This window comes from Crinia signifera, chromosome 6, assembly GCF_055691185.1.
Source record: "Crinia signifera chromosome 6, ASM5569118v1, whole genome shotgun sequence".
In the NCBI taxonomy this organism is placed as follows: Eukaryota; Metazoa; Chordata; class Amphibia; order Anura; family Myobatrachidae; genus Crinia; species Crinia signifera.
Window position 1 is genome coordinate 239,637,416 of NC_139222.1, and position 18,713 is coordinate 239,656,128.

The window sequence follows — 18,713 nt, forward strand, 5'->3', positions numbered from 1 at the left end:
AGTAGTGAGCTGCTGTTTTGTAGCATCAATTTACTGCATTGGGGGGGTCAAAAGAGCACCAGGCAGCCCCGATGACCAGCAGGCGGCAGCCCTCAACGGAGCACCAATCACTGGTTCCTACGTAGGTGAGTATGATTTCTTACTTTTTGTTCTTTGCAAATTCGGCCAGATTGCATTTCCCATTATAAGCACCCAATTTTGCTTACTAAAAAAAAATGCACATGAAAGGGTTTTGTGAAAAACTGCTCCATAATACATTCAGGTGATACTAAAATAATGTGGAAAGGGATTTTGGTAAAAATAATGTCAATCAATTTTCCCCATATGTATGACTGGTGAAAATCATTTACAAGCCAAACTTAAGGGGTAATTCAGACCTACTTGCTAGGCTGCATATATCCGCTTCCTAGCGAGCAGGTAAACGCTGTCCCACCGAAAGCACACACAAAACTAAACCTTTAACAGTGATAAAGTTGAGAGAGATAAAGTACCAGCCAGTCAGCTCCAAACTGAAATATGACAGTTAGCAGCTGATTGGCTGGTAGTGTTTCTCTCTCCATTTTAGCAATTTCCAAGGTACATAGACCCCCTAGTTATAGTTGCCGACTTCATGGCTGCCACCTCCAGGGCGGCTTGGCCTAGGAGGCGAAGAAGGAGCATGGTGTGGCACAAGCGGCTTTGGGTGGGGTTGGTTTTGTGTTGATGCCCCTTGTCTGTTATTCATTCCAAAAAGCTCTGGTTGAATAAAATGATTGTGGTTTATGTTGGAAATGCATTTGTTAATGCAAATTGTACAATATTTCATTATCCATTGGTCACTGGGGATACTGCATCAAGAGGTTACCGTGAATATGGCACACCAGTCATTGGCTAGTGCAAAACCCTTACCCCCTCCCCCACCTCACAGCCTAACCCACCCTTCTCTAACCTTAACCATCCATCCACACAATATAACCCTAAACCCCCTCCCCCGCATCCCAGCCCTTAAGTCCCCTACACTATTGCCTAAACCTAACCCCTCTTCCCTGGCTGATCCTAAACAGGATTCCAGTGCAGGCATCCTAAGCGATTTTGGGATTCCTGGCGGTAGTCGGGATGCCGATATAGTGAACGCAGAGATCCTGACCCCCAGGATACTGCTTAAAGTAGATTGGGGAACAGGTTAATGAATAAAGTTTGAATAAACACAATGTGTTTACTATGAGTGGAACACGCCAAAAATGTACACACACATTGTAGTAATACAGATGCAGTGAATGATTTTGCAGTACAAGGAAATTGCCAGCAGTGGGAAAGTCCCTGGTGTGCATAGTGTTAATGCTATCAGTATGTGAAACTAAAAACACAGCACACCAGCACACACAGGCACCTGGGAAATATATTGGCTTAGAGCGGTTTTCAAACTGTGGGTCCTGACCCCAAAGTGGGTCATGACCATCTCAGCATGGGGTCTCAACGTCAGACTGATGACTTCTCTGATCTCTCAGTTAGTGATTCGAAGAGTCTCAAAGTGGAAGCGGGACCATTTATCTACAACAATAAGATAGACAGCCATTAGGTCGACACCATGCAATAATTTGTATTGGCTTGGATTGGATTGATGAAATATAATATGTAATGATATAGAAATTTATTTTATTTTTCAGGATGTCATATCAATGGACGGGATACTCTACGACATCACAGAGTGCCAAGTTTACATCATTGCTCTGCAAATCCTTTCAGCGCTGGTATGTTTAGCAAATGTTTTCAAAAGTCTTTACTTTTCTCTACGCTGTATGGGTGGGATGTACGAAAGAAAAAGTGCAGACCTAATACCATACGTCCCAACTTTTCTGCCCAGTAAGGAGGGACAGCCACACGAGTCAAAGGCGCAAACCCAAAAATAGGGGGCGTGGCTTTCCAGCAATGGGGTGTGGCCTAAAAATTCTCGTGAGACCATGCCCCTGTTTTTACGACATCACGCCTCCGTGCTGGCACTGCCGACCCGGCGCACGCACAGTATCACACAGCTAGGGCACTCCCCCCCCCCCTTACTGTGTCAGTCACATTACCAGTCAGTCCTGCCCCCAACCACCTCCTACTGTATACACGTGGGTCGCCGGAAGCCACGGCCAGCTTCGGGTGAGTCCCACTCTGCGGTGATGAAACACTGTGTTACCTTCCCTCCCCATGTGTGTCATTCAACAGTAATATAGCTGCCTGGGGGGTAATTGCGTGCCAAGGTGCAGGGTACACAGCACTAAGTGAGCAGGGTGATAGGGTCAGGGGTGTGTGCATTGTGCAGGGTGACAGAGTGTGCAGCACTAAATGCAGGGGATGACAGGGTCAGAATCTAGCATCTTGTGATGTCATACAGATGGTAGTGGGTACCTGCGCCCCCTTTCTGAGTGTGTACCGATTTTTGCCCTTCAGATGTTGGAGTGTATGAATAGATAGAATCTGGTTGGCTGCCCATAACAACATTCTATCTGAAATAAAACTCCCATCTCAGTAAATAAACCCCTTAGCGTTAGTTGAGCACCAAGGTTGGCAAAGCCTTTCATAATACTAGTGATCAATGCCCACAAAATCACTGCTCTCCTTAGGTGCACTAATTCCCCTTATTTGTAGAACCATATAAATGAGTCAGAAACAAATGGGCCAAGCCTTCCCCTTAGTCCCAGAACTGTGTTATCAACTATTGGAGTAAAGCAGCCAGATAACCTACACTTTGGGGGATAATTCTGGTTCACTCGCAAAGGCACAATCACTCTCTAATGGACAAAACCATGTGCACTGCAGGTGGGGCTGATGTAACATATGCAGAGAGTTAGATTTGGGTGGGGGTACTTCAAACTGATATCTATATAGTACAATGCACAGAAACAATAAAACACCCACATCTAACTCTCTCTGCACATGTTACATCAGCCCCACCTGCTGTGCATATGGTTTTGTCCATTACAGAGTAATTGTGCCTTTGCCAGTGAACCAGAATAACCTCCTTTATCTGGGGTCTTTTAGTGCAGTCTCTGCGGATTTACCCACATCCCTAATAATGATACCATCTATGTTGATCTGATTATTATACCACAGGTCATTTAAGGGTGTGAACTAGTTGAAACATCAGACCACTCAGTAAATATTTCTTTGATTTGTAAGGTGCCAATGTTCTCTGCGGCCCTGTGCAATGGTACATAAACTAAGTTCCTACCTTTCTCTACTGTATTCTACTAAGTGCAAGTTCCACTTAGTGGGTATTAGCCCCATATCTCCGCCAATGATTTCCACCCATTGTGTTTCTCCCACAGGAGTTCCTGCATGAGCGTGGTCTGGTGCACGGGGATGTAGCAGCTCGGAACGTCATCATCCAGCGGGATTTTACCACAAAACTCATTGGACTGGATGGGGCCTGCGAAATGCATGTTCGAGGATCCTTTTCCACACGACGTCCTGCCCCACTGAAATGGATGTCTCCTGAACGCCTCCTTCACTTGCCTGTTACAGACAAATCTGATGTGTGAGTTCCCATTTGCTTCACACTAATGTATTAAAATGTGGATACATAAGATAATCTAAATGATCTTGTTTTATTTGGTATATTTTGAAAATGAACTGCAGTTATGTGCATCAAGTAATTGGAAATTAACTGTAGTTATGTGCATCAAGTAACTGATGTTATACAAATTTGCTACCAATTTAAATCCATTGAGTTGACTAATAATCAACATTGCTCAAAGCGGACATTTGTACACATTTTGTGGCACAGGAAACCGAGGGAGTTGGGATTTACTCTCCTCCAATCAGAAGGAGATTAATTTGACTCTCCTAAAATGTACCATTTTGATGCAATGAAACAAATACACAGATTAAGGACATATCATGGCTCTACTCTTTTGCTTTTAGTACTGTATGATGCTGTATTTCCAAATTTGCAAACCGCTTTTTGCTTCATTGTGCTGTATTTACAATGACTATTACTAACCAAAATCTTGTGTATGGTTTACTTTATACATACTGGTAGAACTATGCTTGCTGAACCTTTAGCTGAACACCACCTGGCCCGTCTGCCTCCCAAGGTCACCATGGGAGGCAGACGGGCCAGGTGGTGTTTACTTCATTAGTCCCCCCCCCCCCCCCCCCCCCCATAAATCTCTCGATTCGGGGGTCCTCAAAGTAGGGGCAGGGATAAAATATGTTATTTTAGCTTGGCCCCCACCATTTTGACCCGTGATTCCCAGCATGAAATGTCTATCCAGTCAGCTTCCCCAGGAAGCGGGTGTGATGCAGGAGGCGTATTCCACCATTCAGGGGTCTTGGGACTACCAAAACATTCTCCCACAACTTCTGGGAGAGTATGTACAGTATGGACATAACACAAGTAATGAAGGAATGAAGTAACCTTTTACTAGTACAATATACATGGAGGTTATAGCAATTGTGGTACAATACATAGAAGCACTGTAGTTGACTTAAAGTTAAAGGTTAAAGGTGCGTAATTCGTTTTCAATTAAATTTTTATTAGATTCAACCTGCTCTGAAGTTTTTTTGGTACTTATGTAGTATCTGGGCTGCCGATTTTTTGATTGTATGCCTTAAGTTAAGGCATACAATCAGATGCGATGCGATGCGATATCGCATCGCATCGCATACGACCATGCGATGCGATGCGATGCGATGACCCGATTTTTCCATAGGATTCAATGTTAAAATGGACTGAGTCCATTTTAACATGGAATTCAATGGGAAAAAGGGGTCCTTTTCATACCCCTACTATCCAAGTGGGCATGGAGTTGGATATAAACCTGTGGCGAGCGTAGCGAGCCACCGAGCCCGAAGCGTGGCGAGCGAAGCGAGCCCCGCGAGGGGACGGTATTCTGTGTCCCCTCGCGGGGCTCGCTACGCTCGCCACGCTTCGGGCTCGGTGGCTCGCTACGCTCGCCACAGGTTTATATCCAACTCCATGCCCACTTGGATAGTAGGGGTATGAAAAGGACCCCTTTTCCCATTGAATTCTATGTTAAAATGGACTCAGTCCATTTTAACATTGAATCCTATGGAAAAATCGGGTCCATCGCATCGCATCGCATCGCATGCGATATGGTCGGGTGCGATGCGATGCGATGGACCCGATTTCAAAATCGGCAGCCCAGTTACTACATAAGTACCGTTTTTTTACTTTTTGATTTCCACTATTTTCTGTTCTATTTTCCATTCCATGTGCATTCGATTTGCTATTAGACTTGCCATTAGATTAACACTGGCTTCAAGCAGGAGATGGACATTAAATCGAATGCTGCAGTGAATACATACGACTGCTGCACATGCACTATCTGCATTAGATTTGCACTATCTACATTAGATTTGTACTATCTACTATTAGATTCCCACTATACTGTATATAGTCTTGGCTGCAAAGACTATTTTTCAATTCGATTTAAGCTGTGTGCACACACTTTGATTTGCTTTAAGCCCTGTCCACACACATCGATTTGCTTTTGATTCGATTTTCTATTAGATCTGGCATTAGATGTTTCCACTCGATTTGGCATTAGATCTGTACTTTTGCAATTCGATATACATTCATAGTACATTGTACACATTCGATTTACTAGATCAGATTCGATATTTCCTTGGCTGCACAGTAGATTTTTCATTTTGATTTTATGAAAACGGGAACATGCATTAAATCGAATGTAGATCGAAAGTGACACAAAAAACATTCGATTTCATTTAGGATTCGATTCGGTTTTGCTTCTATAAGCAAAATCGAATCGAAAATTGGGAAAAATGCATGCATGTGTACAGGGCTATTTTTCAGTAGGCTCCAGCAGGAACTAAGGCCCTTATTCTAGTTCACTCTTTCTGACAAAATATTTCTTAGATGGACAAAACCATGTGCACTGCAGGTGAGGCAGGTGTAAAACCCCACCCAAATCTAATTATCTCTGCACAACTAACACCTGCCTCACCCGCAGTGCATATGGTTTTGTCCATCTAAGAAATATTTTGTCAGAAAGAGTGAACTAGAATAAGGGCCTCAGTTCCTGCTGGAGCCTACTGAAAAATAGCCCTGCATGTGTACAGGGCTTTAGATTCCATGTTAGATTTGATTTTCTATTAGATATGATTAGATCTTTCCATTATATCTGGCATTGGATCTGTACTTTACATTCGATTTGATATCAATTTCACAGTGTACACATATGATTTCCTGGATTGTATTCAATATTTACTTGTCTACACAGTCTATTTTTCTTTTCGATATAGAGAAAACAGGAGTACACATCGAATCGAATGCCAGTCGAAAGTGTCCTAAAAACTATTCGATTTCGATTTAGGTTTCGGTTCGATTTTGCTTCTATAAGCAAAATCAAATCGAAAACAGGGAAAATCGAAGTGTGTTTACACAGCTTTAAACTACATGGGAGCGTATGTAGAAAAACCATTCAATGCCCATTCAATTTTCTATTCGATTTTGCTTCTAAAAATAGTGCATATCTCACCATGTGTATGCTCTATTAGTGAATGTCAATTTGTATCTGGTTTTCAGCTTACCTTGTTTAGATAATGTACAATTTATTTACAAATAATTTTCTTGATTTGCTTCAGGTGGTCCTTTGGAATTCTCCTTTATGAGATTATAACATTGGGTAAGTAATGCTCATATGTTTATTTTTTATTGTAACCAATATATACAGTATATAATTAATTTAAAATTAACTTTTTGATTTGCGGAAGTTCTCTGATGTAAGAAACTATGTTTACGCCACCTGCTGGCAATTGCTGGTACTACAGACAATTGGGGTTATTCGGAGGGGTGCGGATTGTTTGGTTGACTGTGTCTGGCTCAAAAGTCAATAGGTGAACCACTATTGGTCGACACACAAAAAACGTCGCCATGCGTTTAGCATCGACGGGGGCCAAAAGGTCGACACAAGCAAAATGTGGACATTCATTCTATGGTGAGTGAGTTGCAAATGGATTTGCAGCTGGCTGCCAATCGGCGATATTTTCAGAAGCCATTCGCAGACTTGCACAGGGCGGGATTTCACTCTGGGTGGCGACTGTCTGATTGCCGGCCTCTGCACAGTAGTTATCAGGTCCGAATCAGACCCAGTGTGATTTCAGGGTATTTATTTTCACTCATGTACCTGCATACAGTAAGTTCTGAATATTTCAGTCTATGGGACAAATAGGATGATTGTGTGTAGGGTGGCCAATCCCGGGATCGGCGGGATCCCGGGATTTGGCCCCCAAAACGCCGGATTTCAATCCTGGGATTGGAGTTTCCAATCCCGGGATTTTCGGGATTAGACTGCGCATGCCAGGCAGCGTCTGAGCACTCGCTCAGCCGCTGCCCGGATACTCCCATACCTGGCAGAGCAACCCTGCGCAGCGTGACCTCTCAGGCAGGCAGGCAGGCAGAGATGAAGCCGCCCGTCCACCTAGCCAGCCCACCCAGCAAGCAAGCAACTCCACATTATGAAGTCGCCCGCCCACCTAGCCAGCCAGCCGACCCAGCAACCCGGCTCCCGAAGTAGGAAGCTGCCCACCCGGTATCCCGGCTCCCACCCTGCCTCCGGCCGGATGAAGCTGCCCACCCGGCATCCCGGCTCCCACCCATCAACCCGGCCGCCAGCCGCCCCTGCAAATGTAAGTAAATGCAGGGCGGCCAGGGCGTTTTTTTATTAGGAAAGCCAATCCCGGGATCCCGGGAATCCCGGGATTGAGCATTTTTCAATCCCGAATCCCGGGATTGAAAAAATGCCCCGGGATTGGCTTCCCTAATTGTGTGTCAAATAGACATAAGGAAGGAAATCAAGAAATTGTGAAACAGTGACCTAGGCCAGGGGTAGGCAATGTTGAATACATTTTCTCTTTTGTATTTTAGGTGCTCCCCCATACCCTGAGGTTCCTCCTTCCCAAATCCTGCAGCACTTACAGCGTGGTAACATCATGAAGAGACCGTCCAGCTGTAAACAATCATTGTAAGCAACAGACTCTTACCATTGGTTCTATATCTCTTGCATTCATTTTCCCATGCTCTCTTTGTTTATTTTCAATAATTAAATTAATTTGCTTGTAATATTTTTTGCTGAGTACACAGCGATATATCAGCCGTGCGAGTCAATGCCCGATATATATCGCTAGCAGGTCAGTGGGTGTAGAATGATGTCGGTCATAGACATACCGTTTTCAGTGGTGTAGCTAGGTGCCACCAGTGCTAGTCCAGCAGCCTCCAGTGCTGCTTCTGATTGGCTGTTGTACCACAAACGCTTATTGGCTACCGGTCCAGCGGGAGACTTGAATTGAAAATAGCGGTGGACTCAAGCCGGCCACAGTGGGGAGCGGGTAGGCGGGTGAGCGGGTGAGCAGGGCGGGGGAGCCGTCACCAGAGTTTGGGGTGCCCGGTTTCAGGCGCCCTGTGATCCTTCGGCACCTGGAGCTCGTGCTCTGCCGGCTCCACCCTCGCTACGCCCCTGACTGTATTGCCTCTGCATGATGCCCCGATATATCTTCAGGCGCGTCTGCCTGTGCACAATCCCCAGCACCTGCGATGTGAGACAGACACGTTGAGCGGATGACCGGTAAGTGTGTACCTGAATCGGACGCTCTGTCAATGTGGCGGAGGGTATGTCCTCAAGTTGTGATGGTGTGTACGCAGCCTTACCATTTACAGTACTTTATGTTCATTTGCACTTGTTTATAGTTGATTCTATGGGGTTTATTTACTAAGATGGAAGTTCTATTGAAGATGGGATGTTGCTATGGGAAACCAATCACAATCTACTTCTTATTTATTTATTACCTTCTAGAAGATAATAGATAGTATCTGATTGGTTGCCCATAGCAACATCCCATCTTCAATAGAACATCTTAGTAAATAAACCCCTAACTAGCTTTTTCATCATATTATGTACACTTGCAAACAAATAGGTATATTCTTTAAAAAAAAAAATACAAATTTTGCCTTAGCTTGTCTAGTATTTTTATTATAATACTTCAGTACTACATAAAGATGTGTTTATTGGAATTTGCCGTCATCCTAAATAATAAAAGGCTAAAGCTGTTCCTGCCCTCTATGTTGGTAATTCAATCATGTTGCATGTGGGTTGCCACTAGATGGTACCTGGCAGAGGAATTCAAAAGTTGCTCTATCCGGCTTTGCACAGCTGTTGACCCAGTTTTCTCGGTTTTTACCGCATTTTTGAATTCACTAAAGCCCCTCCTGGTGGAGCTTCGCTGCGGGGGGTTGGAAGAAGCTCTTATTGGAAGTACATATGCGGTGAGCATCGGCACAATGGGTGGCGGGATGTACCGCCACTGCTTAGTACATCCCGCCCTGTGTTTGAAATATGGAGCTGGTTGATTACTACTTTTCCACTTTTCCTTTTCCACTTTATCTCTCTCCAAGGCTTAGTACATAGACCCCAAGGTCACACCTACTGTATGTCTGCCTTACTATACATCTGTTTTTCAGATACAACATTATGAAGTCTTGCTGGGCCTGGAAGGCTGCTGACCGGATTTCCCTTTCGGAACTGCGCAAACGCCTGGAGAGCGGGAAGAAGACGTCCAATGATAGGACAGTGCTTCAGGTCCCTGAATTGGTTGTACCGGAACTGTATGAGGGTGTTGCTGGGACAGAAGCTGTCAAAATGGAAACTGACTACACACTCCTTTAACAGCAAAGTCTTTGAAGGCCTCTTTAGCTGGACTCATATCAATAGACTTGAAGTCTTGAACATTTATTTATGTGGATGAAGAAAGACTATTTTTTTTTAAGTAAAGGGCTGTTGTTTGTCTCACAAGATGTTACACATTGTGAGAGACAACTCTAGAACCGTAGTCCTCTAATCATGGGAATGTTACATTAACATTTTTGAAACCTTTGCCAACGGACGAAGAGGTCAGAGAACAATAATTTATATTATTACAGATGCATCGGGGAAAATTGGAAGCCACGCCCTGCTGTCACAATTCTCAGTGAATTTTCATTTTTATCTCTGTTTACAATTAATTATTTTTCCAGTTGAAACCAAGGTAGAGATTATCAAAGCTTTGATAGAGATCAAGTGGAAGGCAATAAAGTACTAGCCAATCAGCTCCTGGATGTCATTTTACATGCTCTGTTTGAAAATGGCAGTAAGATGTTGATTGTTTAGTACTTTTTCTCTCTCTATGGGCGGGATGTACTAAGGGGAAAATGCGGTAAAACCCCTGTTTTCGGGGGTTTTACCACATTTTGTAATGTACTAAGATCCGTTCGCCCTGACTTCACAAGGCAGGGTATCGCCACCCATCGCACATCGTAGATGTAGACCCCCCCCCTCCCCGTCCTCCGTGCTCTGTACTGCTCCTCCTCCCCCAGCAGCATGTCACAGCCAGGGACGTCCTTATGACTGCAGGGGGGGAGGAGGAGATGCCGGGGACCGCCGCAGAGCCCAGGAGGTGACAGAGACCCCCCGCACACCACATCACAGGTATCGCAGGGGACCTTCATCACCGCACCGCGATGCTAACCGCATATGTTAGTACATATGCGCTAGCATCGCGGCGGGGGCGTGGCGAAGGGAGGCGGTGTATGTTAATACATTCCGCCCTACATGTGTCTCACTCCAAGATTTCATAAATCTCCCCTTTAGAGACATTTCTCTTGAAGAAAATGCATTGGATCAAAATTTATAAATATGTATACTTAATAATTGCACCTTTCCATTTTGTCCTGTTTTTCTTTTTTTTATAATGTGGCCTCAAGATTTCAATTTATGAATCATCCCTACATCTTGATGCGGTTATTAGTAATTCAGGGTAAGAACATTTTGCAACCTCTATAGTGCTACGGTTTCATTGGTGGTATACACTGTTTTCTATTTTAAGATTGTGGGGGGAAATATAGAATGAAGTCAAATATTCCCAAAAGAAATCCATTTTGCTGTAAAACTATCCAGATATGGAAGATGTCTTGCCAAGTAATTAAAATGCATCTTCCGAATACACAGTGGAAGCAGCCATTTTGTTTCACAAAGAACCATTTTAAATGACACTGAGGAAAAACAAACTCTCCGTGAATGGACAGGAAACATTTCCTTGTTTATCAGTTTGCCCCACAACATGGCAGCTGTCACTGTGTGTAAATAACAGATGTACTTGGACAAGATACTGTAGCATTAACAATATAAGAAGTGACTGCAGCACTACATAAGACGTGACACACTGGGCAAGATGACTATGAAAGGAAGTGCAATATATTATTCTGGAATTCTAGTGCTACCAGTAGCTCCAGTTTTAGAAGATGTCAGTTGCTGGCAACAAGGCTTACTGAGGTGTCAAATTACTTCCCGACTACTGCAAATGGTCTATAAACATGTACAGAAGAAAATGTTACATATGCATATTTTATATTAAATACAAATATTTTTGATTGCTAATTTTCTAAATTTTCTTGCTATTAGGGAAACGGTCTCTACTTCTTACCTGGCACTGCATGCTGTGGCATGTGCAGAATAGTGCCTTTTTCTTTTGTTGATGACTGTTGGGATGATAATCAAACCAGAATATGAATCTAAAATCAACCAGAATATGAATCCACTAGCTCAAGGTGCTCTTTCCCCGTCTATTCAAAGTGATCTGCAGCAATGATGGGCTAAGTGAAGTCAGGAACCTCTTGAGAGTGATCGATTCCTTGTCTTGATGGGCCCGTAATGGGGGTTTAGGCAGAGACACACTCAAAGTCAACAGCCAAAAACAAAGCATCCTTAACCTAATGTACAGTACGGTGGCATCGTGCCCAGAGTGCTCCTGTTGGACCTGCTGAGAAGAAAAAGTATGAAGGGCAGAATAAATCTTATGCTGCCCAGGTAGGAGGATGCCATCTGGGAAGGTTAATTAAGTGTGGAAGGTGACAAAATATGGTATCCAGAATCATGATAGATTGACTCTAGGTTGACAGTCATAAGGTCGACCACTATTGGTCGACAGCGAAAATGTTGATAGCCAAAAGGTCGGCAGCCAAAAGGTTGACATGGAAAGGGTCGACATGGAAAAGGTCAACCCATGTTGACCTTTTGACCAGGTTGACCTTTTCATTCTCGATCTTTTGACCCTGTTGACCTTTTCACTGTTGACCTTTTGACCTTTTTGATCCTGTCGACATTTGGACCATGTCAACCTTTTCACTGTCAACCTTTTGACCCTATCGACCTTTTCACTGTGGATCTTTTCACTGTCGACATTTTGACTGTTGACCTTTTGACTGTTGACCTTTGGACCCTGTCGACCTTTTGACTGACGACCATTAGTGGTCGACCATATGACTGTAGACTTAGTCATTGTAGATCTAAAATACCATAACCACAAAATATTGTACTTGAGCTTTCAAGTATTCAATTCCCTGAAAGAAGAAAGCCAGCCATGGAGGACAATATGACACCATTGTGGCAAAGGACCTATGTAGGTGATGCGTCAGTGCGCTCCTTCATGTGCCTGGAAGAGAGGCCATCAAACTCTGTGACATCCAGGTCATCTCCAGCATCAGGGATGTGTGAGTCTGCGAAGTAATCATGTGATAAGGCATCAACAGAATGGAGGTCCTTTTAAAGGGGTTTATTCTAGGTCATTCTTTCTGACAAAATCCTTCTTAGATGGACAAAACCATGTGCACTGCAGGGGGGCAGATGTAACATGTGCAGAGAGAATTAGTTTTGGGTGAGTTATTTTGTTTCTGTGCAGGGAAAATACTGACTGCATGATTTTACACTTCAATATAGATCTCACTTTGAAGAAAAACCCCACCCAAATCTAATTCTCTCTGCACAAGTTACATCTGCCCCACCCGCAGTGCACATGGTTTTGTCCATCTAAGAAGGATTTTGTCAGAAAGAATGGACTAGAATAACCCCCAAAGTTTTTACACAGCATGCAGAAGATACCGTTGGAGCTTGACCATGAAACATTCAATTCCTCCTGAGGCAATATGCAGAGGGATGTGGAGAATGGAAATCCAGGGATAGAGGTCAGTCTGAACCAGCACTGGATGCCCATAAATGAACTTGTGAGCCTTTTGACATGCAAAGACCAGAGTCTACAGTTCCGTTTTAGTTTCAGCGTAACACAATTTAGTCTAAACTAGGGCCTTGAAACAAAAATAATGGGTTTGTTAAGCAGGAGGCAGACAGCACCAAGACCATGCCGGGATGCATTGGGAAAGATCACAACAGGAACATGCACATTAATAAAAATGATGCTCTGGGCTGGAAGTGAGCATAGACAATGTTTGTGATTTGTTGGTTTTCTATTAATAAATATAAAATCCGTATGATATTCTTACAGCTGTTCTGCTCCATACTATTAACATATTTGAAATAAAGCTGGCCCAAATGATAGAACTGGTAATGATCTTGATGAACAGTCTGGTGAAGGGGGTATGTCACCAGCAAAGAGAGTGCATATAGCATGTGCATGAGATGTAGCAAACCTTCAACATATAGAAACCAATGAACTTCTGTCAACTCTTCATAGACGGTGCTAGAGAAATGACAGTTAGAAGTTGATTAAGTGTTAAGGGCAATTTATTTGTGCTAATGTCTGTCACTATAGACATTACATTATCTGACAGTCGCCGTTTGCTCCATTCACTGCACTTATTTTAGTGGCTCTGAATGGTAGCCACTTGTATGTAACAGACATTAATGATAAATCGGTTTGGTTTGACATTTATTTCTGGTGCCACCTCAAATCCGTTGGTCAGATCGTCGGCATCTTTGATAAACTAATGGGAAGTAAATTTACCATTTGGATAGGTTGCTAACTTGGCATTTTATTATGGGGAACAGATTTTTTTTTAATTAAATGTGTAATCCCAACAAGCTCCAAGATTTGAAATTGTTGTCATTACAAGAAATGAGTGGTTTTGATTTGAGGAAATACAAACTTCCGGGATCTGAGGCAATCCAAACCACAGCTCAGATGTATCCCTATATGAGGCAAAACCTCACAGTTTTTCCCCAGTCGCTAATTTCAAAAAAGTCCAATTGAAATCAATGGGCTGACTGTTGGTTGTCTAAGAGAACTGCCTGTCACGGCTCTCTGCCAATAAGTACTTACCCATAGACTTCAATGGAGCAAACGCACAGCAGATGGTGGCTCCCAGTGCACTAAAGACATCGCCACTCACATTGGTGACAACTCTACACTGAGGACACTGCTGGCATTCCCGCACTGCTGACACCATCATCACCCACAGACTAAAGACACCACCAGCACACCCACACTGAGAACACTGCCGACACTTGCACTGCCAACACCACTGCCATTTCTGGCACCAACGGACTGAGGACACCACCAGCACTCCTGTACTGCTGGCACGTCACACTGAAGATACTGCTGGCTCCCCAGCAATGCCAAAACCACTGGCACCCCTACAGTAAGAACACTGAAGATACCTCTTCTATGATGACACCACCGCCAACACAGACACCCCTGGACTGAGGACACTGCTTGCACCCCCTGTGTATCTGACCTGCATTGTATCCTGCACTGTATCTGACCCATACAATATACGACCTGCACTTTATCCAACCCGAACTGTATCTGACCTGCACTGCATTCCACACTGTAACCAACTCACACTGTATCCAACCCACACTGTATTAGAGCCAGTGGCGTAAGTTCTTCAGAGTTGCCCGGAAGCAAAATAAATATTGGTGACCAATGGGCCAGATTTAGACTGAAATTTGTTTCTTTAATGGACAAAACCATGTGCACTGCAGTTGGGGCAGATCTAACAGAGATAGTTAGATTTGGGTGAGTTATGTTGTTTCTGTGCAGGGTAAATACTGGCTTCTTTATGTTTACACTGCAGCTTAGATTTCAGTTTAAACACACGCCACCCAAATCTAACTCTGCACCTGTTTCCCTACCTGCAGTGCACATGTTTTTTTTTCCATTAGAGAAAGAATGTGCTTAGCGATTCAGTTTTAATAAGGCCAAATATTGTGAGTGGTGAGGTGGCCAAAATAATACTTTAGGGGTTAATAATAGTAAAAAAGCCCAAATTATATGATTTCACAGACAAAGAATCCAAAACTAAAACCGAACAAGGAATTAGACCCAAAACCAGCAAAAATAGTTTGGCTTAGATCTCTAGTCATTACACACCCTATAAACTGTTCCTTATCCTGAGCATGAAATAAGACAGTGGCATTTGCCTGATCAATATCCAGAGCCACCCACAACTAAAAACAGCGACATCCAGTCACAGAGACAGAAGGAGTAGAACCTTTACCCAAGGCTGACCTTCTGAGCAGCATACGTTCTGACCTTCTGAGGGGCATACAGTACATGGAACAAGAAAAGAATGGCAGAGCGCAATTCTATGTAATTGAATCTGCTGCTGTCTCTGATAAGGGGACACCCCTACCCCTTAAAAAAGCAAAAGATAGAAAAAAAAATTCAGAGGCAGCACTGATTCAAATAGACAGTTTAAAATGTATTAATTACACAATTTATACAATTATCACACAGATACCGGACGGTACTACAATATAAAACAAGTGTTAATAAAGCAACGATAAGCAATAAAAATTGTTAGTGGCTTGCTACAGTCAACACTATATCCATCTTTTTCTCTCCAACTTTATGTATTATTCACTTCTATGTTTGGGTTAGTATGCGGATGAACAGTTAGCTCTCTCACAGCTTAGTCCATATTAGTAGACTAGATAGCATGCATGCTTTTAGTATTAGAGAAATGCTCAGTCATTTGAGAAAATGCAAAAAGATGGATGGTGCTCAATTGAGCTATAACCTGCCCGTCTATGGCTCAGTCACTCGGTCAGACTGTGGGGGATTTGCCGGCTGTTGATTCCTTGCTTGTGTGCAAAACAGCTCCCAGGATTGTGTCCACAGAGTGGTGTGCGGTCTTGGAGGCGAAGTATATAAGCAGGAAGGCACGGTGATGCAGCGGTCGGCACCTGGTCTCCTTAACGTGTTTCTCGGCCTTTCGCAATCGGCCGCTTCATCAGAAGGACGTAGACTAAGACCAGTAGACCAGTGTTATAAATAGTATACCACAGACCGGTATACCACCGACGCCATCAACCCTCCTGCACAGCGCAGCACTACACCGCCAGCTCCCCGAACCCACCACCTGCAACCAGCTCTCCAGCCACTGATCGCATTGCAAGCAAACACACATGCGATCGCTCATATAATTCTATAGATATTATGTTCAGCACATAATATCTATCGATGCAGTATTCAACCGACGGGCTCGCGCATCACGCCGGATGACCCATTGACGTGCATACAATCCTTCGATTTATTGCACAGATGGGGTCGAAATCTAAGGATTGTAAACTCTATATCATAACTATTTCTAGTTTTAGCAACCGCTTAGTAAAACATTCTGAATCAACGTCTGAAAATAACCTCGTGGTATCTTTTGTGTGTAATTAGAAATGTAAGTGTACAGATGCAAACTGCATTTAACCTGGATCTGGTGATTCTACGCCAAAGGCTTATTCTGCGCACATAGCTAAGTCTGAATGTATATATCTGTAAATGTAAAAGAATCCCTGTAATTAATTTGCTAAAACTGTACTTATTACTTTGTTAACAGACAATATTTGAAATCTTCTTATTGCTGCCTGACAGATAAGCACCAGTAGATGAAAACTATTCCGTGTATTAATGATTACTAGGATTTCTTTCCATCCATTATAGCGTATTCTACATTACACACTCGCTTCATAGAGAACGTTTAGGAAAATGCCTCAATTGTTATTCTGACAGGTTTGAGTTATAGGTCTCGCTAGTCGTTAATTAACTCGTTAATGTGCCTATTCTGGGCTCATTAGCCAACAGGAATCCATTAAACAAAATTTATTGGATTACTGAGGTGGAGGTGTTTAACCCTCTATGACCCAGTGCATGTTCCCGGCGTATTCCAGTGATGACACTGGTAAAGTAGATGAATGAAGATCTTAGCACCTATGGTTCGGTCACTTTCAGTTTAGTACTTAAAGTATTGCAGCTCATACATCCAAACATTTCCATTCATTCTAAATTGATATTTTGATACTAGGGGGGAGACACATTCACGTTATGTTTCCTCCACCCTTCGCCAGGTATAGCATTGTCAATAATCGCATATGCGCTAAAATATGCGATTATTAATGCAAAGGACAGCTTTTCCCATAAGAGCTGACCTTAGCGATGCAGCGCCGTCCCTGGACTTCTGGGTCTGAGATCTGGGAGTCCCTCTGCACATGTGCAAAATGAAGGTGCTGGTCGTAGGGCATGCTGGGAGGGATCTGTGATGGATCCCACAAACAGCGCTGTGAAAAGAAGCCCATCGGCTTCTAAAAGGTATCACCAGTGCTGGCGATTCCCTCCACGATGGAGCCCCAGCAGAGAAAATGTGGTAAAACCCTGAAAATGTGTTTTTTGACCTGCATTTTTTAGTGCATTATGCCCTTAGTCAACTGCAGGAAAATATTCATAGTATTTCCACACGTTTAAATGGACATTGATATTTGAATGGCAACCATCCTCAAAAGACAGTCTATACTGTACCAGTGCTTCCCAGTTGGGTACGTTGAGAAACTTGCAGGGGTGAAACAGTTAGGTGGCCTAGGACCAAAGTGTATGGGCAAAGTGATAAGCAAATCCAGTGCTGGTGGCTGCCAGTCATAAAACATGTGAACAATTAGAACCACAAATATGTCCACCCCCCTGACCCCCCCCCCCCCCCCCCCCAAATAACGGAACATATACGTGATGGGTAAACACATTTCTTAACCTAAGATATATATTTTATTTATAAAAAATAAACTTTTGGACCAGCAGTGACTTGAAAAAAATGCTGATACTTTAGGGTTCAAGAAAGTTTGGGAACCACTGGTCTATACAATACTTTTAAAAAATATATTATTATCATAATATTTTATTTCTGTGGCACCACAAGGGTTCCGCAGCACCGAACAAAGTACTGTACATAAAGAAATTAGTAAGACAGGTAGGACCAGTATATGGTATATAGACATTGTTACAATGTCTGTCAGAAATCAAGGCCTTGATGCGGTTGTAGTTATGGAGTAGAAAATGGTTTACTAAAGGGTAAGCACATGAGGGGAGAGGGCCCTGCTAGTTAGAGATAATGTCCATTAAATGGACAAAGTGTCATAAAGGGTTAACCCTAACCCACGTCAGTCCCTAAACAATATACTAATATATCTACAAATCTGTATCAATTCCTACTACAGAATGTATGTTTTCGTGTATGGGAAGATTTCATATTGGGTTATTTTTATTTTATCACTGAATATAATGATAGTGAATATACCAGGCTTTTATGTAGAGTTGAAAGCCTGTGTAACATACTGTACACTATTATATATAAGCAATTAGGTGACGAGCCCTTTCCTTGATCTTAAAGCTCATTAAGCATAAATGGGAATTAATTCAAGTTCCACTCACCTGTAGCCAACAGAATATTGTCTTTGTGGAAACTCGTGGATGCTTTAGTAATATCTATAATCTTTTCTAGGATTAGGTGATTATCGTCTGACAAACTAAACAATTTTCATTAAGTTCACAGCATTAAGTCAGGGCATTTCGTCAACTAATTGCCACTGCAGGTGTCACACTAGGCAGGACCTCTTATTTAAGAGGATTTGTTAAACCACAAAATATGTCAGCACATCAAACATTAGCGAAAGGTTGCT

The 18,713-nt window shown here is 43.0% G+C and overlaps 1 protein-coding gene across 1 annotated transcript in view; it reads left to right on the forward strand.

The window, feature by feature from the left end:
- The window catches only part of STYK1 (serine/threonine/tyrosine kinase 1), a 41,779-nt gene extending 30,376 nt beyond the window's left edge, over positions 1-11,403 (forward strand). Inside the window, exons 6-10 of the mRNA XM_083149163.1 lie at positions 1,647-1,730; positions 3,294-3,502; positions 6,595-6,635; positions 7,877-7,973; positions 9,467-11,403. Coding sequence (XP_083005289.1) covers positions 1,647-1,730; positions 3,294-3,502; positions 6,595-6,635; positions 7,877-7,973; positions 9,467-9,671 — 636 coding nt within the window. The 3' untranslated portion in view covers positions 9,672-11,403. The remainder of the gene's footprint in view (positions 1-1,646; positions 1,731-3,293; positions 3,503-6,594; positions 6,636-7,876; positions 7,974-9,466) is intronic.
- Positions 11,404-18,713: the final 7,310 nt, after the last annotated feature.